The sequence below is a fragment of the Nyctereutes procyonoides genome, unplaced genomic scaffold, assembly GCF_905146905.1.
Source record: "Nyctereutes procyonoides isolate TBG_1078 unplaced genomic scaffold, NYPRO_anot_genome, whole genome shotgun sequence".
NCBI classification, from domain to species: Eukaryota; Metazoa; Chordata; class Mammalia; order Carnivora; family Canidae; genus Nyctereutes; species Nyctereutes procyonoides.
Window position 1 is genome coordinate 33,587,122 of NW_026575132.1, and position 23,366 is coordinate 33,610,487.

The window sequence follows — 23,366 nt, forward strand, 5'->3', positions numbered from 1 at the left end:
TGGTATTAAGGAGGGCACCTATGATAAGTGCTGGCGTTATATGTAGGTGATGAATCACTAACTTCTCCTGAAGCTAATGTTACACTATAACTGGTATTTAAGTTAAAAAACTAAAAAAAAAAAAAAAAAAAAAGAAAGAAATTTCAAGATATATTTTTGCTGGGTTGTAAAACAAATCTCAAAACATTTCAGAGGGCTGAAAATATATGGAACATGTTCTCCAATCACAATTGAATTAAGTAAGAAATGAATTACAATAATTTACTTAGAAAATTCCTCAATACTTGGATATAAACAGCACATTTCTTTTTTAAAAATAGTTCATTTGTAAGTCACTCTCGGATTAAAGAAAATATTACTAAGAAAATCTTAAAATATTTTGGATGCAAAAATATTAACACAAGATATTAAATTTCATGAAATGCAGCCTAAAGCATGTTTAGAGGAAACTGCATAGCATTAATACTTCTATTTTTAAAAATGTATAAAATTAATCATTTAGATATTCAGTTTTAAAGGGTAGAAAAATAAAAGGGAGGTATAACTAAATTATGCAGATGAGTTTGAATTCATATAAACATGAATGCACATGTATATGAATCAATGAAATAGTGAACTAAAAGTTTAAAGAAAAAGTTGGTTCTTTGAAACAACTCAAAATTGTTAAGCTCTTAACAAGACTAATAAGAAAAAAATAAATATCATATAGTATTAATCTTTCTCTTATTTCTCTCTGCTTTAATGTCCTCTAGGACCACCCATGGTGCCACAAATGTCAGAATTTCCTTCTTTCTCATGGCTGAATAATATTACACATTATATATCACGTCTTCTTTACCCATTCACCACTAATGGCTATTTTCATATCTTGTGTATTGTGACTAACGCTGTGATAAGCAAGAGAGTGAAGATATCTTTTCAATATCCTTTATTCAGTTCCTTTGGATATATACCAGAAGTAGGAGTTCTGGATCACATGATAATTCTATTTTTAATTTTTTGAGGAAGTTCCATATTGTTTTCTGCAATGGCCGAACCAATTTACAGAGGTTGTGTCCAATTAAAAATGACTTATAAGACCAAATGTTTGTGAGAATATGGAGCATTTTAAATACTCATGAATTGCTATTGAGAAATGAAATCCAATTCTGGAAATTATTTTGTGATTTCTTATAATGCTAAGACCTATTTTATGATCAGTTCAGTACTCTCACTCCAAGCCATATACTCCAGAGAATAAATGCAGTCTTCAAAATGACTTGTAGAAGAATATTCATAATGTCTTTATTCATAGTAGCCCTGAACTGGAAAGGACACAAATGTCCTTCAGTGGAAGAGTGGAAAACTGTTGTATAGATAGATAATGACCTACCTCAAAGCACTCTGAAAGAATAAATCATTGGTTCATGTGATAGCATGGATAACTCTGAGAAATCTGAGGAAATAAAACCAGACATATGCTGTGTTCCACTTAAATGAATCTCAATAAGTGGCAAAAGAAAATTTTGATGACAGAAATAAAAGTAGTTTTCTCTTGGTGTGGGCTATTGACTTGGGAGGGGCACAGGAGACTTGTGATGAGATGGGAATGTTTTATAGTTTGGTTTGGTAGTAGTTACATAGCTGTTTACATATGTAGAAAATTATCAACCTGTAATTAGAATTTGTACATTTTACAGTGTGTAAATTATACCTCATTAAATAAAATACCATGTTAAAAAGGAAAAAAAAGAAAAAATTCTAAAATGTCTTTTGTTGTATATGCTTGTCTTTCTTGTCATATATAATTCAGTATTTTGTAAATTTTGCAACTCTAGGGCACTCATGGCAAATATACCTTTAAGGACTTGTACAAAGGACAATGTAGCTATTGAGAATGGTGGTAGTATGTTACCATATGCAGTGAAATGGAAATTATGGTATGTTTCTGCTGAAATTTCTCATTTCCAAATATGAATAATTAAATGTCCTCTGGGACTCTGTTGTGATTTAAGTTCCTGCTCCTCTAATGAATTCTGAATATTCCAGAGGTTTGTTCTTTTAGACCACGTGTGTCCTCATTGGGGATGGTAAATTGGTAAATAACCCGGTGGTAAATATTTATCAAGGCATGTGAATGTATTCTCATTTATGACTGCAATGATCCTCACTGACTCTGAAAGGTGAGGAGCAACTGGTTGTTGTGAAAGTGACTAGCAACAGGGTCCAAAGGAAAGTGACCTTTGTTGTTTTTATTTCCTGACTCTCTTCTTTTTTTTCTGACTCTCTTCTGTTATGAAATTTGATGGTTATGTTTAAGTTTGTATTGCGAATCATGAATAGTTAATGTAATAGTTTTAACTAAATCAAAGAATTAATTAAAATACAATTTAATTATGGTGACTTACTCAGTAGAGGACTGATTTCCAACAGATGCCCAAACTCCTTTCTCAAAGATTACATGTCAATTCATCCAGCTTCTAGCTAGACATCGGCATTTTTAAAAAAATGAATGTTCCTCCGGTGATTGTAATGGGAATATAGGTGTAATTCCATCATACTGAAATTTTCCAGTGTAACAAAAATATTCCTGGAAAACTGTGAATTCCCAGAAAACTGAAAGGTAATTTATGACTTAAACAGAAAGAAAATCTGTTCTGAGAGGTGTGTAGAGTGAGAGGGAAATTGATGTACTCATTAAATGTTTATTCATTGATTCTAAACAATCCAGTCATCACCACCCTTCATCTTTAGACATGGTTTCTCTTAAACCGAAGGACTAGGTAGTTATGAGACACTGAGATAAACTTGGTTTTCTGCTCAGTCTTAAAGTCCTAGGTGAATAACTCAGGCTGAACCAACTTCATGAAAATAACCGGTTTGGAACATGCTAATAAGAAAATGGCTTTTCCCCCTACACTTTCTGTTTCCAGAGTGCTAAAGTCAGTACATTAGAGGCTTTATATATTGCATATCCTACCTGAAGTTAAGAAATTTACACTATGACCTCATAAAAATATTCTCTGTGGGATGACAGCCTTCATTGTTATCTATTAGTTTTATGTTACCTGCAAACAATCATTTTCATGTTACAGTGTTTACCTTATAGACTATTATCCAAAGATATTATTTCCTAAAAAATAAAGTGGCACATTAAAAATTATTACTCAGCCATTAGAAATGACAAATACCCACCATTTTCTTTGATGTGGAGGGACCTGGAGGGTATTATGCTGAGTGAAATAAATCAATCAGAAAAGGACAAAAAATAAAAATAAAAATTACCCTCAAAAATAAACAATAAACCCTCAATTTTTATAGCTTAATAATAGAAAAAGTTCAAAATAATTTATAATACAGCATTTAAACGATATAAAGTGATTCCTTATTCAGAATTGTAGCAGCAAGTAGTCATTTTTTAACAGTGGCCATCAATTAAATTTTTATTCTTTGCTGATAATGTTTTCAGTTTAACATATCCAAGAGAGTTGATGACAGAGAAAAGATCACTATGGAGGTGAGGAATGAGACAGTAATCCGAGGATTCATTCTGGAAGGGTTTCCTACCATCCAGTACTTGGGAAACATCTTCTTCCTGGTACATCTGCTGGCATACGTGGCCTCTATCACAGGAAATATGGTGATCATCATCATCACTTGGGTTGACTATCGTCTCCAGACACCCATGTATATTTTACTTAGCACTTTCTCCTTCTTTGAATGCTGTTTTATCACCACAGTTATTCCTAAACTGCTGTCCATCTTTCTTTCAGGAAGGCAAACAATTTCCTTTACTGCTTGTGTCACACAAGCCTTTTCTTTTCTGTTTTTTGGGTCAATAATTTTCTTCCTCATGGCTGTAATGTCCTTGGATCGATACTTGGCCATTTGCAAGCCTCTGCATTACCCAACCATCATGAACCTTAAGACTTGCTTCCTTCTGGTCATGGCCTGTTGTGCTTTGCCCTTCTCTTTCATCACTGGTCTGGTAGTAAAGGTGTTCCGGTTATCCTTCTGCGGTCCCCATGTCATCCCCCATTTTTTCTGTGACCTTGGCCCCCTGATTCATCTCTCCTGTTCTGACACCAGGTCTATTGATATGTTGGCCTTTGTCCTCACTTCCTTTATCCTTTTGACATCCCTTATCATAACCATCATTGCCTATAGCAACATAGTAGTCACAATCCTGCAACTCCCATCAGCCAAGGAGAAAAAGAAAGCTTTCTCCACCTGCTCATCTCACCTCATAGTCCTCTCTCTGATGTATGGTAGCTGTGTCTTTATATATGTGAAACCAAAGCAAACGAACAGGATGGACTCCAACAGGGAGGCTGCCCTTGTGAACACAGTGGTGACCCCGCTACTCAACCCTGTTATTTATACTCTGCGGAACAAGCAGGTCCACCAGGCTTTGAGGGATGCTCTGTCCTGGGTGAGGTTGCATAAACAGAGCTTTAGAGGGTAAGTGGATCTTCTTGGTCTTGTAGTTCAATTTCCCACTATTGCAGAAATCTTTTCTGTAGAATCTCTCCCTATAGTGATCTAGCTTATGCTAATTTTCATCTAGATGGGCACTATCCTATTTTACAATACAATACCTTTCACTATTTGGGAATTCCTCCTAGTTCTCTATATTGTGCTGAAAATATCTTCCTTAATTTTCTACTCAGTGGTCTTTTATGAATTCAGCTCAAACAATATTTATGGAGAGCTTAGTATACATACATAATGCAAAGTCTTTAGACTAAGAATAAAAAAGTCACCAATCAGATGACAATTATTACTGTTTATGGTACATTTTCATGCTTGAGCCTCCTGATACCTTAAAAATGGGTAGAAACCATTACCATTTTAAGTATTCATGGTTGAAATTTTAGTAACAAATTATTCTGAAAATTACATTAAGTCATAATATAATAGCCTAATGAAAGTTAATGGTATTGCATTCATTGTATCTTTTATGTAAATGAGTCAGCAGTAAGCTTATTCTCTCTTTGGATCTATTGGTGTTAGAGGTATAAAAGCTCAGTGTAACTCCATGTGGTTAGAATGGGCACTTTGACTTTGTCATCTTCCTGCTGTATCAAATGTTAATAAAATTGTCTTTAATTATTTCTTGAAATATAAATAAAATGTAAAACCTTAAAATTTTTTAAAAGATTGTATTTATTCTTTTTTTATTGGAGTTCAATTTGCCAACATATAGCATAACACCCAGTGCTCATCCCGCCAAGTGCCCCCCCTCAGTGCCCGTCACCCAGTCACCCCAACTCCCTGCCCACCTCCCTTTCCACTACCCCTTGTTCATTTCCCAGAGTTACGTGTCTCTCATGTTTTGTCACCCTCACTGATATTTTCACTAATTTTCTCTCCTTTCCCCTTTAAGAGATAAAGAGCATATGTGCACAAACAGGGAGAGGGACAAAAAAGAGAGAGAGAAGCAGACTCCCTGCTAAACATGGAGCCCTATGTAGGGCTCAGTCCCAGGACCCTGGAATCATGATCTGAGCCAAAGGCAGATGCTTAACCAACTGAGCCATCTAAGTACCCCAAAATTTTTAAATGTGTTGAGGTTTTATTCCCTGTAATTGAGGTTGCGAAGCCCTGACCCCAATAGATTGCTGAAAGGTAGGTGATCCCACTACCAAATTCTCTCCCTACATGTAAGAGACATTTTTTCCTAATGTGACTTTAGGTATGGGAGCTACCACGGACTTCCAGGTTAAGCTAAATTATAGTTGACATTTCATATAGCAAAAACTAACAAAACTCCTAATTAGGAAAGTTTAAAAGGAAAATGAGTGCATTGGTTATTTTAAAAATGAATTAAAATTGGGTCAGTTACTGTGTTTGTTGTCTCATGAAGGAAGCGGCTCCCTCCTGCAGACAACTGGCCCTAGTGGGAAGTAGTTCCTGTCACATCTGATACAGCATTTACATGGCATGCATTTGATTTTCCATAGGTCTGATTTGAGTGCATATATTCCTTTCCTGCTTGATTTGAGAATTACTTAATATTTAAGGCATAACCTGATGAAGAAGATTTAGACTGCCAAAGAATATTGGATGATTTCAATTTTTATGTCTGGGAAGGGTATGATTATAAAGTGTCCTGGGGGTCATGATCTTCCAAGGACAGCTGTGTCTCTATATATCCCTTTTTTTCTCCAAAGAAGATAATTTATGAGCCTCATCTAAAAGCAGGGGTTCCCTGTGTTTTTGGTTTCTGTGCATTAGATAAAATAGCCACTTCTGCCAATGCTCACAGCCCAGCCTCATGAACCAGCTTAGTGTGTGAGATAAACCTCACCAATCAACCCAGCCAGAGATTCGGGTACTTCTCAAATCTTTGTGCTCATCCAAACCCTTTGTTTTAGTCATCCAAATCTTTGTTTTTAGTATGCCCCAGGAGACTAAAGTATGCCAAACCCTGTTAGTGCCCTGAGACAGGTAGGAGAGAAGCTAGTGTTTCTAACAGAAGCTGGAAAAGTGGGAAGTGCTAGATGTGTGGTTCAATTCCTTCTCTCTTCAGTGAGCAGCTGAGAGAGTGAATACCCTACTAACTATATACCGAATTGGGATGAGATCCTGTGGCAAATGCCTGCACTCTCATTCATACCACACACTCTGTAAAACCATTGCTTTACTATCTGTCATCCTCAAGGGCCTAATGCATTCTGGGGCCTGTTGGCTCTCAGATACAGGCAGGTTAATTGGAGGCTTGGTTCTACTTCCGGAGCAAGCCAGGGAGAATCAGGCTTCTCACAGGGAGCCCAATGTGGAACACGATCCCGGAAGTCCAGGATCACGTCCTGGGCCAAAAGCAGACACTCAACTGCTGAGCCATCCAGGCATCCCAGCATCTTCTTATTGTTGATGCTGTAAAACGAGAATGCTTCTTCACATGGAAGGGTGAGGATATGATGGAGGAGCATGGTGCAGGAGAAGGTGTCTTGGAGAAGGTATGTCATGAGGTGAAGCACTGCATCAAGACATTTGTGTTAGCAGCACTTAGGGCTGAATGTAAAAGAAGCTGCCTGTTCCCCTTAACTGGTATAGAAAGGTGGGCAGCAATGTTGCATGTTAACTGGGCTTTTACCCCCTGGGGGTGGCACAGCCAGAGCTTTCATCAGAACCCTATGTAGTCTGAGAGTCCAGCTGTAGCTCAGACCTGTGGGCAACAAAATGTGGTTGTTTTATATCTCTGCTCCTTTCTGGGGTTTCAGTAGTCTAGGCTGCCACGTATCCTTGCTGTGTGTGCTATGAAACATTCTGGGCTATGGAAATAGGGCTTTGCCACCTAAACCACTGGCAGCATGAGAGGCATATTCACCCCACTCTGGGACAATAGGCTGTGACCAATGAATTTTCTTCTCCTCTCCTTTCCCCTCAGCCCAGAGCAAGAACTAGATTCCTTTTTTTTAAAATAATAAATTTATTTTTTATTGGTGTTCAATTTGCCAACATACAGAAGAACACCCAGTGCTCATCCCGTCAAGTGACCCCTCAGTGCCCGTCACCCATTCACCCCCACCCCCCCTCCCCTTCCACCACCCCTAGTTCGTTTCCCAGAGTTAGGAGTCCTTATGTTCTGTCTCCCTTTCTGATATTTCCTACCCATTTCTTCTCCCTTCCCTTCTATTCCCTTACACTATTATTTCTATTCCCCAAAAGAATGAGAACATAAAATGATTGTCCTTCTCTGATTGACTTACTTCACTCAGCATAATACCCTCCAGTTCCATCCACGGTGAAGCAAATGGTGGGTATTTGTCATTTCTAATGCCTGAGTAATATTCCATTGTATACATAAACCACATATTCTTTATCCATTCATCTTTCTTTTTTTTAATGATAGTCACAGAGAGAGAGAGAGAGAGAGAGAGAGAGAGAGAGAGAGAGGCAGAGACACAGGCAGAGGGAGAAGCAGGCTCCATGCACTGGGAGCCCGATGTGGGATTGGATCCCGGGTCTGCAGGATCGCGCCCTGGGTCAAAGGCAGGCGCCAAACCGCTGCGCCACCCAGGGATCCCTCCATTCATCTTTCGATGGACACCGAGGCTCCTTCCACAGTTTGGCTATTGTGGACATTGCTGCTAGAAACATCGGGGTGCAGGTGTCCCGGCGTTTCATTGCATCTGTACCTTTGGGGTAAATCCCCAACATTACAATTGCTGAGTCGTAGGGCAGGTCTATTTTTAACTCTTTGAGGAACCTCCACACAGTTTTCCAGAGTGGCTGCACCAGTTCACATTCCCACCAACAGGGTAAGAGTGTTCCCTTTTCTCCGATCCTCTCCAACATTTGTGTTTACCTGCCTTGTTAATTTTCCCCATTCTCACTGGTGTGAGGTGGTATCTCATTGTGGTTTTGATTTGTATTTCCCTGATGGCAAGTGATGCAGAGCATTTTCTCATGTGCCTGTTGGCCATGTCTATGTCTTCCTCTGTGAGATTTGTGTTCATGTCTCTTGTCCATTTCATGATTGGATTGTTTGTTTCTTTGGTGTTGAGTTTAAGAAGTTCTTTATAGATCTTGGAAACTAGTCCTTTATCTGATATATTATTTGCAAATATGTTCTCCCATTCTGTAGGTTGTCTTTTAGTTTTGTTGACTGTTTCTTTTGCTGTGCAAAAGCTTCTTATCATGATGAAGTCCCAATAGTTCATTTTTGTTTTTGTTTCTTTTGCCTTCGTGGATGTATCTTGCAAGAAGTTTCTGTGGCCGAGTTCAAAAAGGGTGTTGCCTGTGTTCTCCTCTAGGATTCTGATGGAATCTTGTCTCACATGTAGATCTTTCATCCATTTGGAGTTTATCTTTGTGTATGGTGCAAGAGAGTGGTCTAGTTTCATTCTTCTGCATGTGGATGTCCAATTTTCCCAGCACCATTTATTGAAGAGACTGTCCTTTTTCCAGTGGATAGTCTTTCCTGCTTTATCGAATATTAGTTGACCATAAAGTTGGGGGTCCACTTCTGGATTCTCTATTCTGTTCCATTGATCAATGTGTCTGTTTTTGTGCCAGTACCACACTGTCTTGATGACCACAGCTTTGTAGTACAACCTGAAATTTGGCATTGTGATGCCCCCAGCTATGGTTTTCTTTTTAAAAATGCCCCTTGCTATTCGGGGTCTTTTCTGATTCCACACAAATCTTAAAATAATTTGTTCCAACTCTCTGAAGAAAGTCCATGGTATTTTGATAGGGATTGCATTAAATGTGTAAATTGCTCTGGGTAACATTGACATTTTCAGAATATTAATTCTGCCAATCCGTGAGCATGGAATATTTTTCCATCTGTTTATGTCTTCCTCGATTTCTTTCAGAAGTGTTCTATAGTTTTTAGGGTATAGATCCTTTACCTCTTTGGTTAGGCTTATTCCTAGGTATCTTAATGCTTTTGGGTGCAATTGTAAATGGGATTGACTCCTTAATTTCTCTTTCTTCAGTCTCATCGTTAGTGTATAGAAATGCCACTGACTTCTGGGCATTGATTTTGTATTCTGCCACGCTACCAAATTGCTGTATGAGTTCTAGAAATCTTGGGGTGGAGGCTTTTGGGTTTTCTATGTAGAATATCATGTCATTGGCAAAGAGGGAAGTTTGACTCTTCTTTACCAATTCGAATGCCTTTAATGTCTTTTTGCTGTCTGATTGCTGAGGCTAGGACTTCCAGTACTATGTTGAATAGCAGTGGTGAGAGTGGACATCCCTGTCTTGTTCCTGATCTTAGGGGAAAGGCTCCCAGTGCTTCCCCATTGAGAATGATATTTGCTGTGGGCTTTTCGTAGATGGCTTTTAAGATGCTGAGGAATGTTCCCTCTATCCCACACTCTGAAGAGTTTTGATCAGGAATGGATGCTGTATTTTGTCAAATGCTTTCTCTGCATCTAATGAGAGGATCATATGGTTCTTGGTTTTTCTCTTGCTGATATGATGAATCACATTGATTGTCTTACGGGTGTTGAATCAGCCTTGTGTCCTGGGATAAATCCTCTTTGGTCATAGTGAATAATTTTCTTAATGTACTGTTGGATTCTTTTGGCTAGTATCTTGTTGAGAATTTTTGCATCCATGTTCATCAGGGACATTGGTCTATAATTCTCCTTTTTGGTGGGGTCTTTGTCTGGTTTTGGAATTAAACTCATAGAACAAGTTTGGAAGTACTCCATCTCTTTCTATCTTTCCAAACAGCTTTAGTAGAATAGGTATGGTTTCTTCTTTCAATGTTTGATAGAATTCCCCAGGGAAGCCATCTGGGCCTGGACTTTTGTGTCTTGGGAGGCTTTTGATGACTGCTTCAATTTCCTCCCTGGTTATTGGCCTCTTCAGTTTTTGTATTTCTTCCTGTTCCAGTTTTGGTAGTTTGTGGCTATCCAGAAATGCGTCCCTTTTTTCTAGATTGCCCAATTTATTGGCATATAGCTGTTCATAATATGTTTCTAAAATCATTTGTATTTCCTTGGTGTTGGTAGTGATCTCTCCTTTCTCATTCATGATTTTATTAATTTGAGTCTTCTCTCTCTTCTTTTTAATAAGGCTGGCTAATGGTTTATCTATCTTATTAATTCTTTCAAAGAACCAACTCCTGGTTTTGTTGATCTGTTCCACAGTTCTTCTGGTCTCGATTTCTTTGAGTTCAGCTCGAATCTTTATTAACTCTCCTCTGCTGGGTGTAGGATCTATTTGCTGTTTTGTCTCTAGCTCCTTTAGGTGTGAGGTTAGCTTGTGTATTTGAGTTCTTTCCAGTTTTTGAATGGATGCTTGTATTGCAATGTATTTCCCCCTCAGGACTGCTTTTGCTGCATCTGAAAGATTTTGAACAGTTGTATCTTCATTTTCATTAGTTTGCATGAATCTTTTTAATTTTTTCTTAATTTCCTGGTTGACCCTTTCATCTTTTAGCAGGATGGTCCTTAACCTCCACGTGTTTGAAGTCCTTCCAAACTTCTTGTTGTGATTTAGTTCTAATTTCAAGGCATTATGATCTGAGAATATGCAGGGGACGATCCCAATCTTTTGGTATCGGTTCAGACCCGATTTGTGACCCCTATGTGGTGTATTCTGGAGAAAGTTCCATGTGCACTTGAGAAGAATGTGTATTCAGTTGAGTTTGGATGTAGATATCTGTGAAATCCATCTGGTCCAGTGTATCATTTAAAGCTCTTGCTGCTTTGGATATGTTGTGCTTAGAAGACCTATCGAGTGTAGAAAGTGCTAGATTGAAGTCACCAAGTATAAGTGTATTATTATCTAAGTATGTCTTAACTTTGGTTATTAATTGATGGATATATTTGGCAGCTCCCCCATTCGGGGCATATATATTGAGGATTGTTAAGTCCTCTTGTTGGATAGATCCTTTAAGTATGATATAGTGTCCCTCTTCGTCTCTCACTACAGTCTTCGGGGTAAATTTTAGTTTATCTGATATAAGGATGGCTACCCCTCCTTTCTTTTGTGGATCATTGGAATGGCAAATGATTCTCCAACCTTTTATTTTCAGGCTCTAGGTGTCCTTCTGTGTAAAATGAGTCTCTTTTAGACAGCAAATAGATGGGTCCTGCTTTTTTATCCAGTCTGAAACCCTGAGCCTTTTGATGAGGTCATTAAGCCCAAAGAACTTGATTTCTTGAATGACAATAGCTGTAAGAGGAGGAAGTCCTGCCCTCCTATGAGGTGACAGTTGTGTGTGCCTGGTCTTAAGGACCCTGGTGACTTAGTAGACTTTTGGGTTCAGCAGGAACAGAAGCAGAGGCTCTACTCAGGGTGAGCAGTTTGATTTCATGAGCAACTCTTCAGAGGACCTGGCCCAGGGTGGGTTAGTAAGAGTAACACATTCCACACAGCTGACTTTTAGCCTAGTATTGAGATGCTAGAGTCAAGCACCAATGTAAGAGAAATTGCTCATTGAGAGGACTGAAGAGAAAGAATGTTCCCTGAACTTGGTTCTGAGAGTGAGTGCATGAGTTCCAGGTGCCAGGCATATCCTCTTAAGTGGGATAATCCTATGAATTTTGTCATTCCCACCTTCCTCACAAGACAACATGAGTCCAGGAGAGGGTACAGGGATGGCAAATCCTGAATTTACAATTTATGTCTTGTTAGGACAGCCCCTAACTGTCCTGTTAGGCATCCCCTAACAACAATCCTCTGGTCTCTAGTCTTATCTATAAAATGATTTTGTTAAAGTAGATCCTTTCTAAGTCCCATTTCATTCCATTGAACAACAACTCATCAGTGATACTAAGTATGGATAGAAACAATTAAGATAAATAAAGCTAATCTTTACTTAAGTAAGAAAGATAATCAACAATAAATTTGTTTCCATTTAAAAATATTTTATTATTGTATTTGTAAACAGCAGGTCTCTGGATTTGGGCATTCAGGCTAAAGTCCCAGATATGTGATCTAAACTCTCTGGAACTCTATAAGGTTCCATCACTGCTTCTGTAGAAGGGGCTCATGATTATTGTAAAGCAGAATAGAAATACTGAATGTCAGTGACCAGCATCGTACCGTGCTTAAGCCGTCAACACATGATGATGATGTCAAGTTGTACCATAGAATGTGTGGCATCACTAAAAGGAATATTCAAAAGGAATATTACTAATATTACTGTTATGCCTCATTAGAAATTGAAACATTATAAAAAAATAAAAAGTGTGGGCAGCCCTGGTGGCCCAGCAGTTTAGCGCTACCTTCAGCCCAGGGCATGATCCTGGAGACCCAGTCAATTTCCATGTCTGGCTCCCTGCATGGAGCTTACTTCTCCCTCTGCCTCTCTGTCTCTCTGTCTCTCTGTCTCTCTCTCTCTCTCTGTGCCTCTCATGAATAAATAAAATCTTTAAAAATAGTAAGTGTTGTATAACTATGAAAATGTCAACAGCCATGCATACAGATGATGTTCTATATAAGCATTATATTAATGATAATAACATTACAATTAGACTTTGCGGAACACATAGGAAACATTGGCATCATATGCCAAGTGAGTTACATGCTTTATCTTATTCTCACAAGAACATGACAGTTAGATCCCATCATCTTCATTCTGCAGAAGGTGAAAGTGAAATTGACAAAGGCTAACTAACTTTCCAAAGATGACCCTTCTCTCAGGAGTTAAAACTCAGTATTGAACCAGTATTGAACTCAAGTCTTTCTGATTCAGAACCAACTAGCTAATCCACATTCCTCTCAGCCTAGCCACTCTCTTGGTTAGTCAGATAACTTAATTGTGCTCCTGTAAAATCTTTGTGCATGCTGATTTTAGTTTAAGACCAGCAGTGATGCTATAGTGGGAAGAGATGCCCATGGAAATGGAGAATGCTACAACTGGCCAAGAATTCACCCTGGAGGGATTTCCTGCCATCCAGGATCCTCTTCCTCATGCCCCTGCTGGCATACCTGGCATCCATTGCAGGCAATGTTGTCATAATGACCATCAACTGTGCTGACGCCCGGCTCCACATGCCTATGTACTTTTTCCTCAGCATTTTCTCCTTTGTGGAGTGTTGTTTCATAAATACTGTTATTCCTAAGTTGTTAGTCATCTTTCTCTGAGGCAAGCAAACCATTTCCTTTCCTGCCTGTTTCATACAGCCTTTGCCTTTTTATTTCTGGGAGCAGCAGGTTTCTTCCTCACAGCAGTGGCATCTCAGGATTGGTATGTGGCCATTTGCAAGCCTCTGCATTACCCAACCATCATGAACCTGAAGACTTGCTTCCTTCTGGTCATGGCCTGATGTGCTTTGGCCTTCACTGTCATCACTTGTCTGGTAGTAAATGTTTCCCAGTTATCCTTCTATGGTTCCCATGTCATCCCCCATTTTTTCTGTGACCTTGGCCCCCTGATTCATCTCTCCTGTTCTGACACCAGGTCTATTGAAATGTTGGCCTTTGTCCTCACTTCCTTTATCCTTTTGACATCCCTTATCATAACCATCATTGCCTATAGCAACATAGTAGTCACAATCCTGCAACTTCCATCAGCCAAGGAGAAAAAGAAAGCTTTCTCCATCTGCTCATCTCACCTCATAGTCCTCTCTCTGATGTATGGCAGCTGTGTCTTTATGTGTCTATATGTGAAACCAAAGCAACTGAACAGGATGGACTCCAACAGGGAGGCTGTCCTTGTGAACATAGTGGTAACCCTGCTGCTCAACTCTGTCATTTATACTCTGTGGAACAAGCAGGTCCATGAGGCTCTGACAGACACAATGCGCGGAATGAAAATATCAAGATGAAAAAAAAATTGCATGGCCTTGTAGTAGAGGATTTCCGAGCACCATTTATCTTCATTCTAGCCACTAAAGCAGTCCAAAGAGTTGTAGTACAGGGTCTTTGGTAGACCACTCTTGAACTCTGCACTTTCATAGCAAAATGAAAATCTGTCTTTTCAAGTCCACATTTTATTTTGATGTGCATAGCTATCTTCTCCCTAAATATTCCACATATTGATGACATTTGATTAATTGCAAAACACTTTTTTATTCTTCCATCTGATGTAAACCATGTGCTTGAATTTTCCAAAATTTAGCAACTCATATACTTATTATTTCACCTCTACCTAGCTATAAACATGGTTGAACAGAATTGGTAGATATTTACCAAAAGGCATTTAGATATAATGATAGAAGATTGTATATTTGGCTGTAGTTATGAAGGAAATAATAGGAATAGTACCAATGCCTTGGTTCACATTCCCTCCATGTCTAACCCATGGATGTAATAATCATAGTGTCATAGTACTCTTCACCTTGGAATATATTTGGTTTGCTTCAGGTGTGTTCTTAGATGCTGATCTTAGCCCTTAGCTTAGCTACATATGTGAATCAATCCCATGCTGGAGAGAATCCAGAATTATTCTCAGTCATAGGCCCTTCTCTAAGGAGAGAGAATACATATAGTAGTCCATGATAGTAATACTCTTAATACCTGAATTAATTTTTGTAGCTCCAGCCCCTCATATGTATAAAGCATACTTATAATTGGTTCCCATCCTAAAGCTGCTACCACAGAATGCTTGTGTATATTGGTGGAAGGGAGCACTAATATTTCTATAATTTCTTCCAAAGATTCAGGTTGAGTTAATCTAAGTCATTTGCTAATCTTCTTCACATTAATAATGAAAATAAACAAATAAAACATCTTTCCTGGTTGACTTATGGGCCAACCATAAAGTTATCTTCTGATTGATAACCTATTTGAAAACCAACATTTCCGTAATCTCAATCCTTACACTTTGTATACTTTTTACACCTGTTTTCTAGCTAGGATGTGTCTATTTTTTTCTTCAGTGGAAGCATCTCTAAAAAGATTAACAACATAAGAAACAACAGGTGTTGGGAAAGATGCTGAGATAGGGGAACCCTCTTACACTGTTGGTGGGAATGCAAACTGATACAGTCACTCTTGTGAACAGTATAGAGGTTCCTCAAAAAGTTAAAAACAGAACTACTCTACAATCCAGCAATTGCACTACTATGGATTTACCCGAAGAATGCAAAAATAGTGATTCAATGGCATACATGCACCCTGATGTTACAGTAACATTATTAACAATAGCCAAATTATGGAGAGAAGCCTTATTTCCATCAACTAATGAATGGATAAAGAAAATGTGGCATAAACATATGTATTTATATATACACACAATGGAATATTACTCAGCCATAAAGAGAATGAAGTCTTGCCATTTGCTCCAATGTGGATGGAGGTAGAGTGTATTGTGCTAAACACAGTAAGTCAATGAAAGGTAAATGTCATATGATTTCACTCATGAAGATTTTAAGAAATAAAACAAACAAGCATGCGGGAAAAAACAGAGACAGGCAAACCAAGAAACAGAATGTTAACTCTAGAGAACAAACTGATGGTTACCAGAGGGAAGAAGGAAGGAATATTGTCACAATAGGTGTATGTTAATTGATTGGATATAAATAAAAACTTTAAAAAATAAAATAAAAAAGATAAACACATTTTTAAAAATAATAAATTTATTTTTTATTGGTGTTCAATTTGCCAACATACAGAATAACACCCAGTGCTCATCCCGTCAAGTGCCCCCCTCAGTGCCACACATTTTTTAAAAATGATTTACTTATTTATTTGAGAGAGAGAGAGCATGTGAGCAGGGGAAGAGCAGGCAAAAGGGAGAGAAAATCCTGAAGCAGACTCCCTGCAGAGTGTGGAGCCCAACAAGGACCCTGGGATCACAACTTGAACTGAAATAAAGAGTTGGTCATTTAACTGAGCCATCCAGATGCGCTCACAATTTTTATTTTGTTTATTTTTAACCCAAACTCTGAGGTTAGATAATCTCAAATACATTTTATGAAACATATCCTATACCATGATTAGATCCTATTTGGCCTTGATGGTCCCATTACAAAGTTCAGGCTTCATCTGATTGACAATGAAGAAGTATAAAAAAGGACCTAAAAAAATCACAGATGATTCACTGTATACATGTGACAGTATATGTATACACTGTATACATTTTATACACTGTATTAAAAAGAGTTTGGAAAAGCCAAGATCAGAATAAGAAATTTGGTACAGACACTGTTACAGGAACTGGAAAAAAGAGAAAAGAATGATGGCTTAGGGGGCAGCCCGAGTGGCTCAGCAGTTTAGTGCTGCCTTTAGCCCAGGGTGTGATCCTGGAGACCTGGGATCAAGTCCCATGTCAGGCTACCTGCATGGAGCCTGCTTCTCCCTCTGCCTGTGTCTTTGCCTCTCTCTGTCTCTATCATGAATAAATAAATAAAATCTTTTTTGAGAAAAAGAATGATGGCTTAGGGAAGTGGCACTGGGAATGGAATGCAAAGGGACCAGAGTAGATTCTGAATCATCTGCATTGGATAAGCCTGGTGAGGTTTCAACTAACTGGTCAACTTCCAAAAACACATAAATCACATTCTCTATAAAATATGGAGACTGAGCCAGATAATCTCTAGAGTCCACTTGAAAATACTCATGGACATAGCAACAGGATACTACAGGAAAATGGAAATAATGTTCCACCCTGAGAACTGAAAGAGTGAAGAGTGTATTGAAGTGGAGGAGATTTGGTAATGAAGGAATAAATCAAAGAATTGTGATCAAACTACTGAAAAGTGTGTGAGCCTCCCAACGTTTTAGTCAAGATTGGATAATAATTTATTATATTTAGACCAATTAAGTGCATTTTATATTACCTTGAGATATACCATGATTGAAAAGTGAACTTGACAAACATGATAATGAAGACATGAAATCCAAAACTGACTCTAATTCCAGGCTGGTCATTACCAGCCACAGATGGTACCGAGTGAATGACAAACCCTAATGTGGGGAGTAATGCATTAGATTCTAGTGCTATAAAATGTTTTATTTAGACAAATCTCCTAAGCTAATTCTGTACTAAAGATACTTCCAATCATAATTTTTATTTTATTTTTATTTTTTTCCAATCATAATTTTTAAACCACTTCTCTGGTACATGATTGGTATAAAAAAATCTGTAGATACTTGCTGTGTTTAAGGTAAGTATATACCCTTGAAGCCATCATGACTCTCAATACCATTAACTTATCTATCACCTCCAAATATTTCTTCCTGGTCCCTTTGCTGTTGTTTTTTGCCCTTACATGCTAGACAAAAACATTTAACTTAAGATATACCCACTTAGAAAATTTTAAAGTAGGCAATGAAGTACCTTTAATCATAGGCCCAATGTTATACAGATTTCCAGAACTCATTTATTACATATAATTGAAACTTGATCAGTGCCTTCCTATTTCACCTTCCTCTCTAACCCTTGACAGCCACCACTCTACTCTCTGCTTCTATGTATTTGATTAGATGCCACATATAAGTGAAATAAGTCAATCGGAGAAGGACAAACATTATATGGTCCCATTCATTTGGGGAATATAAATAATAGTGAAAGGGAATAGAAGGGAAGGGAGAAGAAATGGGTAGGAAATATCAGAAAGGGAGACAGAACATGAAGAATCCTAACTCTGGGAAACGAACTAGGGGGGGTGGAAGGGGAGGAGGCCGGGGGGTGGGGGTGAATGGGTGATGGGCACTGAGGGGGGCACTTGACAGGGTGAGCACTGGGTGTTATTCTGTATGTTGGTAAATTGAACACCAATAAAAAATAAATTTATTATTACAAAAAGGGAGATCAGGCACTGTTTGTCTTTTCATTCTGGCTTATTTTACTCAGAATAATGTCCTCCAGACATATACATGTCGGTGCGAGTGGCACAATCTTTTTGTAAAGTCTGGATGATATTCCATGTATATCTCACTTTCTTATCCATTCTTTACATGGACTTTACATGGACATGAATAAAGGAAAAGTCCTTTATTTCCACATCTTAGCTACTGCAAAAAATACTGTAATGAACATGGGAGCACAGATATCTCTTTGAGATCTGTATTTAAATTCTTTTGAATATTTATAACCTGAGGTGGGAATGCTGAATTGAATGGCAATTCTATCTTCAAATTTTTCAGAAAGCACTATATTGTTTATAAAAGTGGCTGCACCAATTTTTATTTTCATCAATAGTGTAGGAGAGTTCCTTTTTCTGCATATTTTTGCTGACATTTCTTATCCTTTGTTTTTTTGGTTTTTGTTATTTTTTCTTGTTTTTTTTCTTGTTATTGTTGTTTTATTAATACTAATATTTTTTTAAAAGATTTATTTATTTAAGATAGACATAGAGAGAGAGAGGCAGGGACACAGGAGGAGGGAGGCTCTATGCCAGGAGCCCGGCGTGGGACTTGATCCAGGGACTCCAGGATCGCGCCCTGGGCCAAAGGCAGGCGCTAAACCACTGAGCCACCCAGGGATCCCCATACTAATAGTAACCTAAATAAGGGTGAGGTGATATCTCCTTGTGGTTTTACTTGTACTTTTCCCTTAGTGATGTTTGCATTTCTATTTGTGATGGTGATCATCTTTCATATACCTGTGGCCATATGTATATCCTTTATGGATGCTAGTTTCTCTTCCCATCTTCTTTAGTTTGGATTTTTTTTTGGTGTCTTTATACTTTGGAGATTTCATAGAAAAGGTGATTTTGGAAGACACAAGGAATTTTCCTTATTTTATTTTATTTATTTTATTTTTTATTGGAATTCAATTTGCCAACGTATAGCATAACACCCAGTGCTCATCCCATCAAGTGCCGCCTCAGTGCCCGTCACCCAGTCACCCCCACCCCCCGCCCACCTCACTTTCCACCTCACCTCTTATTCGTTTCCCAGAGTTAGGAGTCTCTCATGTTCTGTCTCCCTTTCTGATATTTCCAACTCATTTTTTCTCCTTTCCCCTTTATTCCCTTTCACTATTTTTTATATTCCATAGATGAATGAGACCATATAATATTTGTCCTTCTCTGATTGACGTAGTTCACTCAGCATAATACCCTCCAGTTCCATCCACGTTGAAGCAAATGGTGGGTATTTGTCTTTTTTTAATGGCTGAGTAATATTCCAATGTATAAATAGAACACAGCTTCTTTATCCATTTATCTTTCGATGGACACCGAGGCTCCTTCCACAGTTTGGCTACTGTGGACATTGCTGCTATAAACATCGGGGTGCAGGTGTCCCGGCATTTCATTGCATCTGTATCTTTGGGGTAAATCCCCAGCAGTGCAATTGCTGGGTCGTAGGGCAGGTCTATTTTTAACTCTTTGAGGAACCTCCACACAGTTTTCCAGAGTGGCTGCACCAGTTCACATTCCCACCAACAGTGAAGAAGGGTTCCCCTTTCTCTGCATCCTCTCCAACATTTGTGGTTTCCTGCCTTGTTAATTTTCCTCATTCTCACTGGTGTGAGGTGGTATCTCATTGTGGTTTTGATTTGTATTTCCCTGATGGCATAGCATATCCTCATGTGCTTGTTGGCCATGTCTATGTCTTCCTCTGTGAAATTTCTGTTCATGTCTTTTGCCCATTTCATGATTGGATTGTTTGTTTCTTTGGTGTTGAGTTTAAGAAGTTCTTTATAGATCTTGGAAACTAGTCCTTTATCTGATACGTCATTTGCAAATATCTTCTCCCATTCTGCAGGTTGTCTTTTAGTTTTGTTGACTGTTTCTTTTGCTGTGCAAAAGCTTCTTATCTTGATGAAGTCCCAATAGTTCATTTTTGCTTTTTGTTTCTCTTGCCTTCATGGATGTATCTTGCAAGAAGTTACTGTGGCCAAGTTCAAAAAGGGTGTTGCCTGTGTTCTCCTCTAGGATTTTGATGGACTCTTGTCTCACATTTAGATCTTTCATCCATTTTGAGTTTATCTTTGTGTATGCTGTAAGAGAGTGGTCCAGTTTCATTTTTCTGCATGTGGATGTCCAGTTTTCCCAGCACCATTTATTGAAGAGACTGTCTGTTTTTCCAGTGGATAGTCTTTCCTCCTTTGTCAAATATTAGTCGGCCATAAAGTTGGGGGTCCAATTCTGGATTCTCTATTCTGTTCCATTGCGATTTATTTCCCTCTTAGGACTGCTTTTGCTGTATCCCAAAGGTTTTGAATGGTTGTATCTTCATTCTCATTAGTTTCCATGAATCTTTTTAATTCTTCTCTAATTTCCTGGTTGACCCTTTCATCTTTTAACAGGATGGTCCTTAACCTCCACGTGTTTGAAATCCTTCCAAACTTCTTCTTGTGATTTAGTTCTAATCAAAGCATTATGGTCTGATAATATGCAGGGGACAATCCCAATCTTTTGGTATTGGTTAAGACCTGGTTTGTGACCCAGTATGTCGTCTATTCTGGAGAAAGTTCTATGTGCACTTGAGAAGAATGTGTATTCAGTTGCGTTTGGATGTAAAGTTCTGTAAATATCTGTGAAATCCATCTGGTCCAGTGTATCATTTAAAGCTCTTGTTTCTTTGGAGATGTTGAGCTTAGAAAATCCATCAATTGTAGAAAGCGCTACATTCAAGTCATCAAGTATATGTGTATTATTATCTAAGTATGTCTTAACTTAGGTTATTAATTGATTGATATACTTGGCAGCTCCCACTATTGGGGCATAAATATTCATGATTGTTAGGTCCTCTTAATAAAGTATCTTTTAAGTATGACTCTTTTAAGTATGATATAGTGTCCCTCTTCATCTCTCACTACAGTCTTCGGGAAAAATTTTAGTTTATCTGATATAAGGATGGCTACCCCTGCTTTCTTTTGAGGACCATTTGAATGGTAAATGGTTCTCCAGCCTTTTATTTTCAGGCTGTAGGTGTCCTTCTGTCTAAAAGGAGTCTCTAGTAGACAGCAAATAGATGGATCTTGCTTTTTTATCGAGTCTGAAACCTTGCGGCTTTTGATGGGGTCATTAAGCCCATTCACATTCAGAGTTACTATTGAAAGATATGAATTTAGTGTCAGTCCCTGTTTTTGTGGATTTTTCCCTTGGATCCTCTATTACAGAATCTCCCTTAGTATTTCTTGCAGAGCTGGCTTCGTGGTCACATATTCTTCCAGTTTCTGCCTATCTTGGAAGCTCTTTATCTTCCTTCTATTCTGAATGGGAGCCTTGCTGGATAGAGTATTCTTGGCTGCATGTTCTTCTCACTTAGGATCCTGAATATATCCTACCAGCCCTTTCTGGCCTGCCAGGTCTCTGTGGAGAGGTCTACTGTTAATCTAATATTTCTCCCCATATAAGTTAAGGATCTCTTGTGCCCTGCCCCTTTAAGGATTTTCTCTTTATCTTTGGAATTTGCTAGTTTCGTTATTCAATGTTGAGGTGTTGAATGGTTCTTATTGATTTTAGCGGGGGGGGGGGGGACCTCTCTATCTCCTGGATCTGATTGCCTGTTTCCCTCCCCAAGTTAGGGAAGTTGTCAGCTATGATTTGTTCGGGGCCTCTGTCCCTTTTGGCGCCCTCTGGAACCACAATTAAATGTAGATTTTTCCTTCTGAGGCTGTCATTTATTTCCCTTAAACTTTTCTCATGGTCTTTCAATTGTTTTTCTCTTCCTTGCCATCAATTTGTCTCCTATGTCCCTCACTCTTTCTTCTACCTCAATAACCCTCGTTGTAGCACATCCCGTTTGGATTGCATCTCATTTAATTGATTTTTAATTTCAACCTGATTGGATCTAAATTCTGCAGTCATGAAGTCTCTTGAATCCTTTATGCTTTTTTCCAGAGCCACCAGTAGCTTTTTAACTGTGCTTCTGAATTGATTTTCTGACATTGAATTGGATTCCAAATTCTGTAACTCTTGGGAGAGAGTCCTGTTTCTGATTCTTTCTTTTGTGGTTAGTTCTTCTTTCTAGTCATCTTGCTCAGTGCACAGTGGCTAAAAATGAATTGTACTGGAAAAAGGAAGGGGGAAAAAAAGGAGGGGTATCCTCTGGTTCTATATACTGTAATTCCCTTGTCTTCCCCTGTTTCTCTCCAGCGCTGCTCAGTCAAGAACTTGCTCTTCCCCTGTCCTTCTTGCTGGGGTTCTGGGGGAGGGGCCTACTGTGCTATTTCTCAGATGTGTGAACCTGGGGGACCTGCCCTGTGCCCTGCCAGGTGCATGGCTCAGTGGGAGCTGTCTGTCGTGTGAGACCCCTGTTCCCCTGCGGCCCCTCCCCTTCCATGCACAGGGTGACACTAGTAGCAAGAACCACATTGGTGGCGGCCAGCCTTCCAACTCTGGAGTCCCTTCCACAGTAACTAAGACAGTATCCCAGTCCACACAGGCCTGGATGCTCTGGGGGCGGGAGGCGCTGATCTGCAGAGCTCGGGGGCACCCTGCGGCAGGAGTTTCCTCGCTCTCCTCTTCCTTCCCCGCCTCCGCCTGTTCTGGGGGAATGCAGGATCCTGGGTTGTGTCTCCCTGCACCCTGGGATCCGGGGCTTGCGCTGCTGGAAATGTGCTCCCAGGGCGTGGCTCCCAAATGCAGCAGGGCACAGCTCTCTCCACCTGGACCCATCACCTGAGCTTTCTGGAGGCCCAGTGGGCGGGCTCAGCCCTTTACCAAGTTTGGCCCACGGTCTCCCTGGTGAGCTCTCTCCCAGGCCCACTTCCTCTGTTAGTGTCCTGGGGAACCTGGAGGCATCCCTGCCCCTTCTGCAGTTCCTGTGCTAACCTGATTTCTGTGCTAAGTGCCTTTCCTTTTGTGAAGAATCCAGTGCAGATTTTTTAAAGTTCTTCTCCAGGTGCTGGGCTTTCCTGTCCCTGTAGGCTTTTGCCACCGGGCCTTAGCCCGGGTCCACGGGGGGGCCCCTCCCCATTGATTCTTTTTTATTTATTTATTTTCCATCTTCCTACCTTGTTAGAAGACAAACTCTTCTCTCCGTAGCATTCCAGCTGTTCTCTCTTTAAATCTAGGGTGGAATTCCTAGGTTTTCAGGATGATTTGAAAGTTATCAAGGTAAGTTGGTGG

General features: G+C 39.2%; 1 protein-coding gene and 1 pseudogene across 1 annotated transcript; both read left to right on the top strand.

Moving 5' to 3' along the window:
* The first annotated feature begins 3,490 nt into the window (after positions 1 to 3,490).
* Positions 3,491 to 4,444, top strand: LOC129522812 (olfactory receptor 6C74-like). The gene has a single exon (XM_055345243.1). The coding sequence runs from the start codon at positions 3,491 to 3,493 to the stop codon at positions 4,442 to 4,444; it is 954 nt and encodes a 317-aa protein (XP_055201218.1).
* An 8,845-nt stretch (positions 4,445 to 13,289) lies between these two features.
* LOC129522795 (olfactory receptor 6C74-like) lies at positions 13,290 to 14,222 on the top strand (annotated as a pseudogene).
* Positions 14,223 to 23,366: the final 9,144 nt, after the last annotated feature.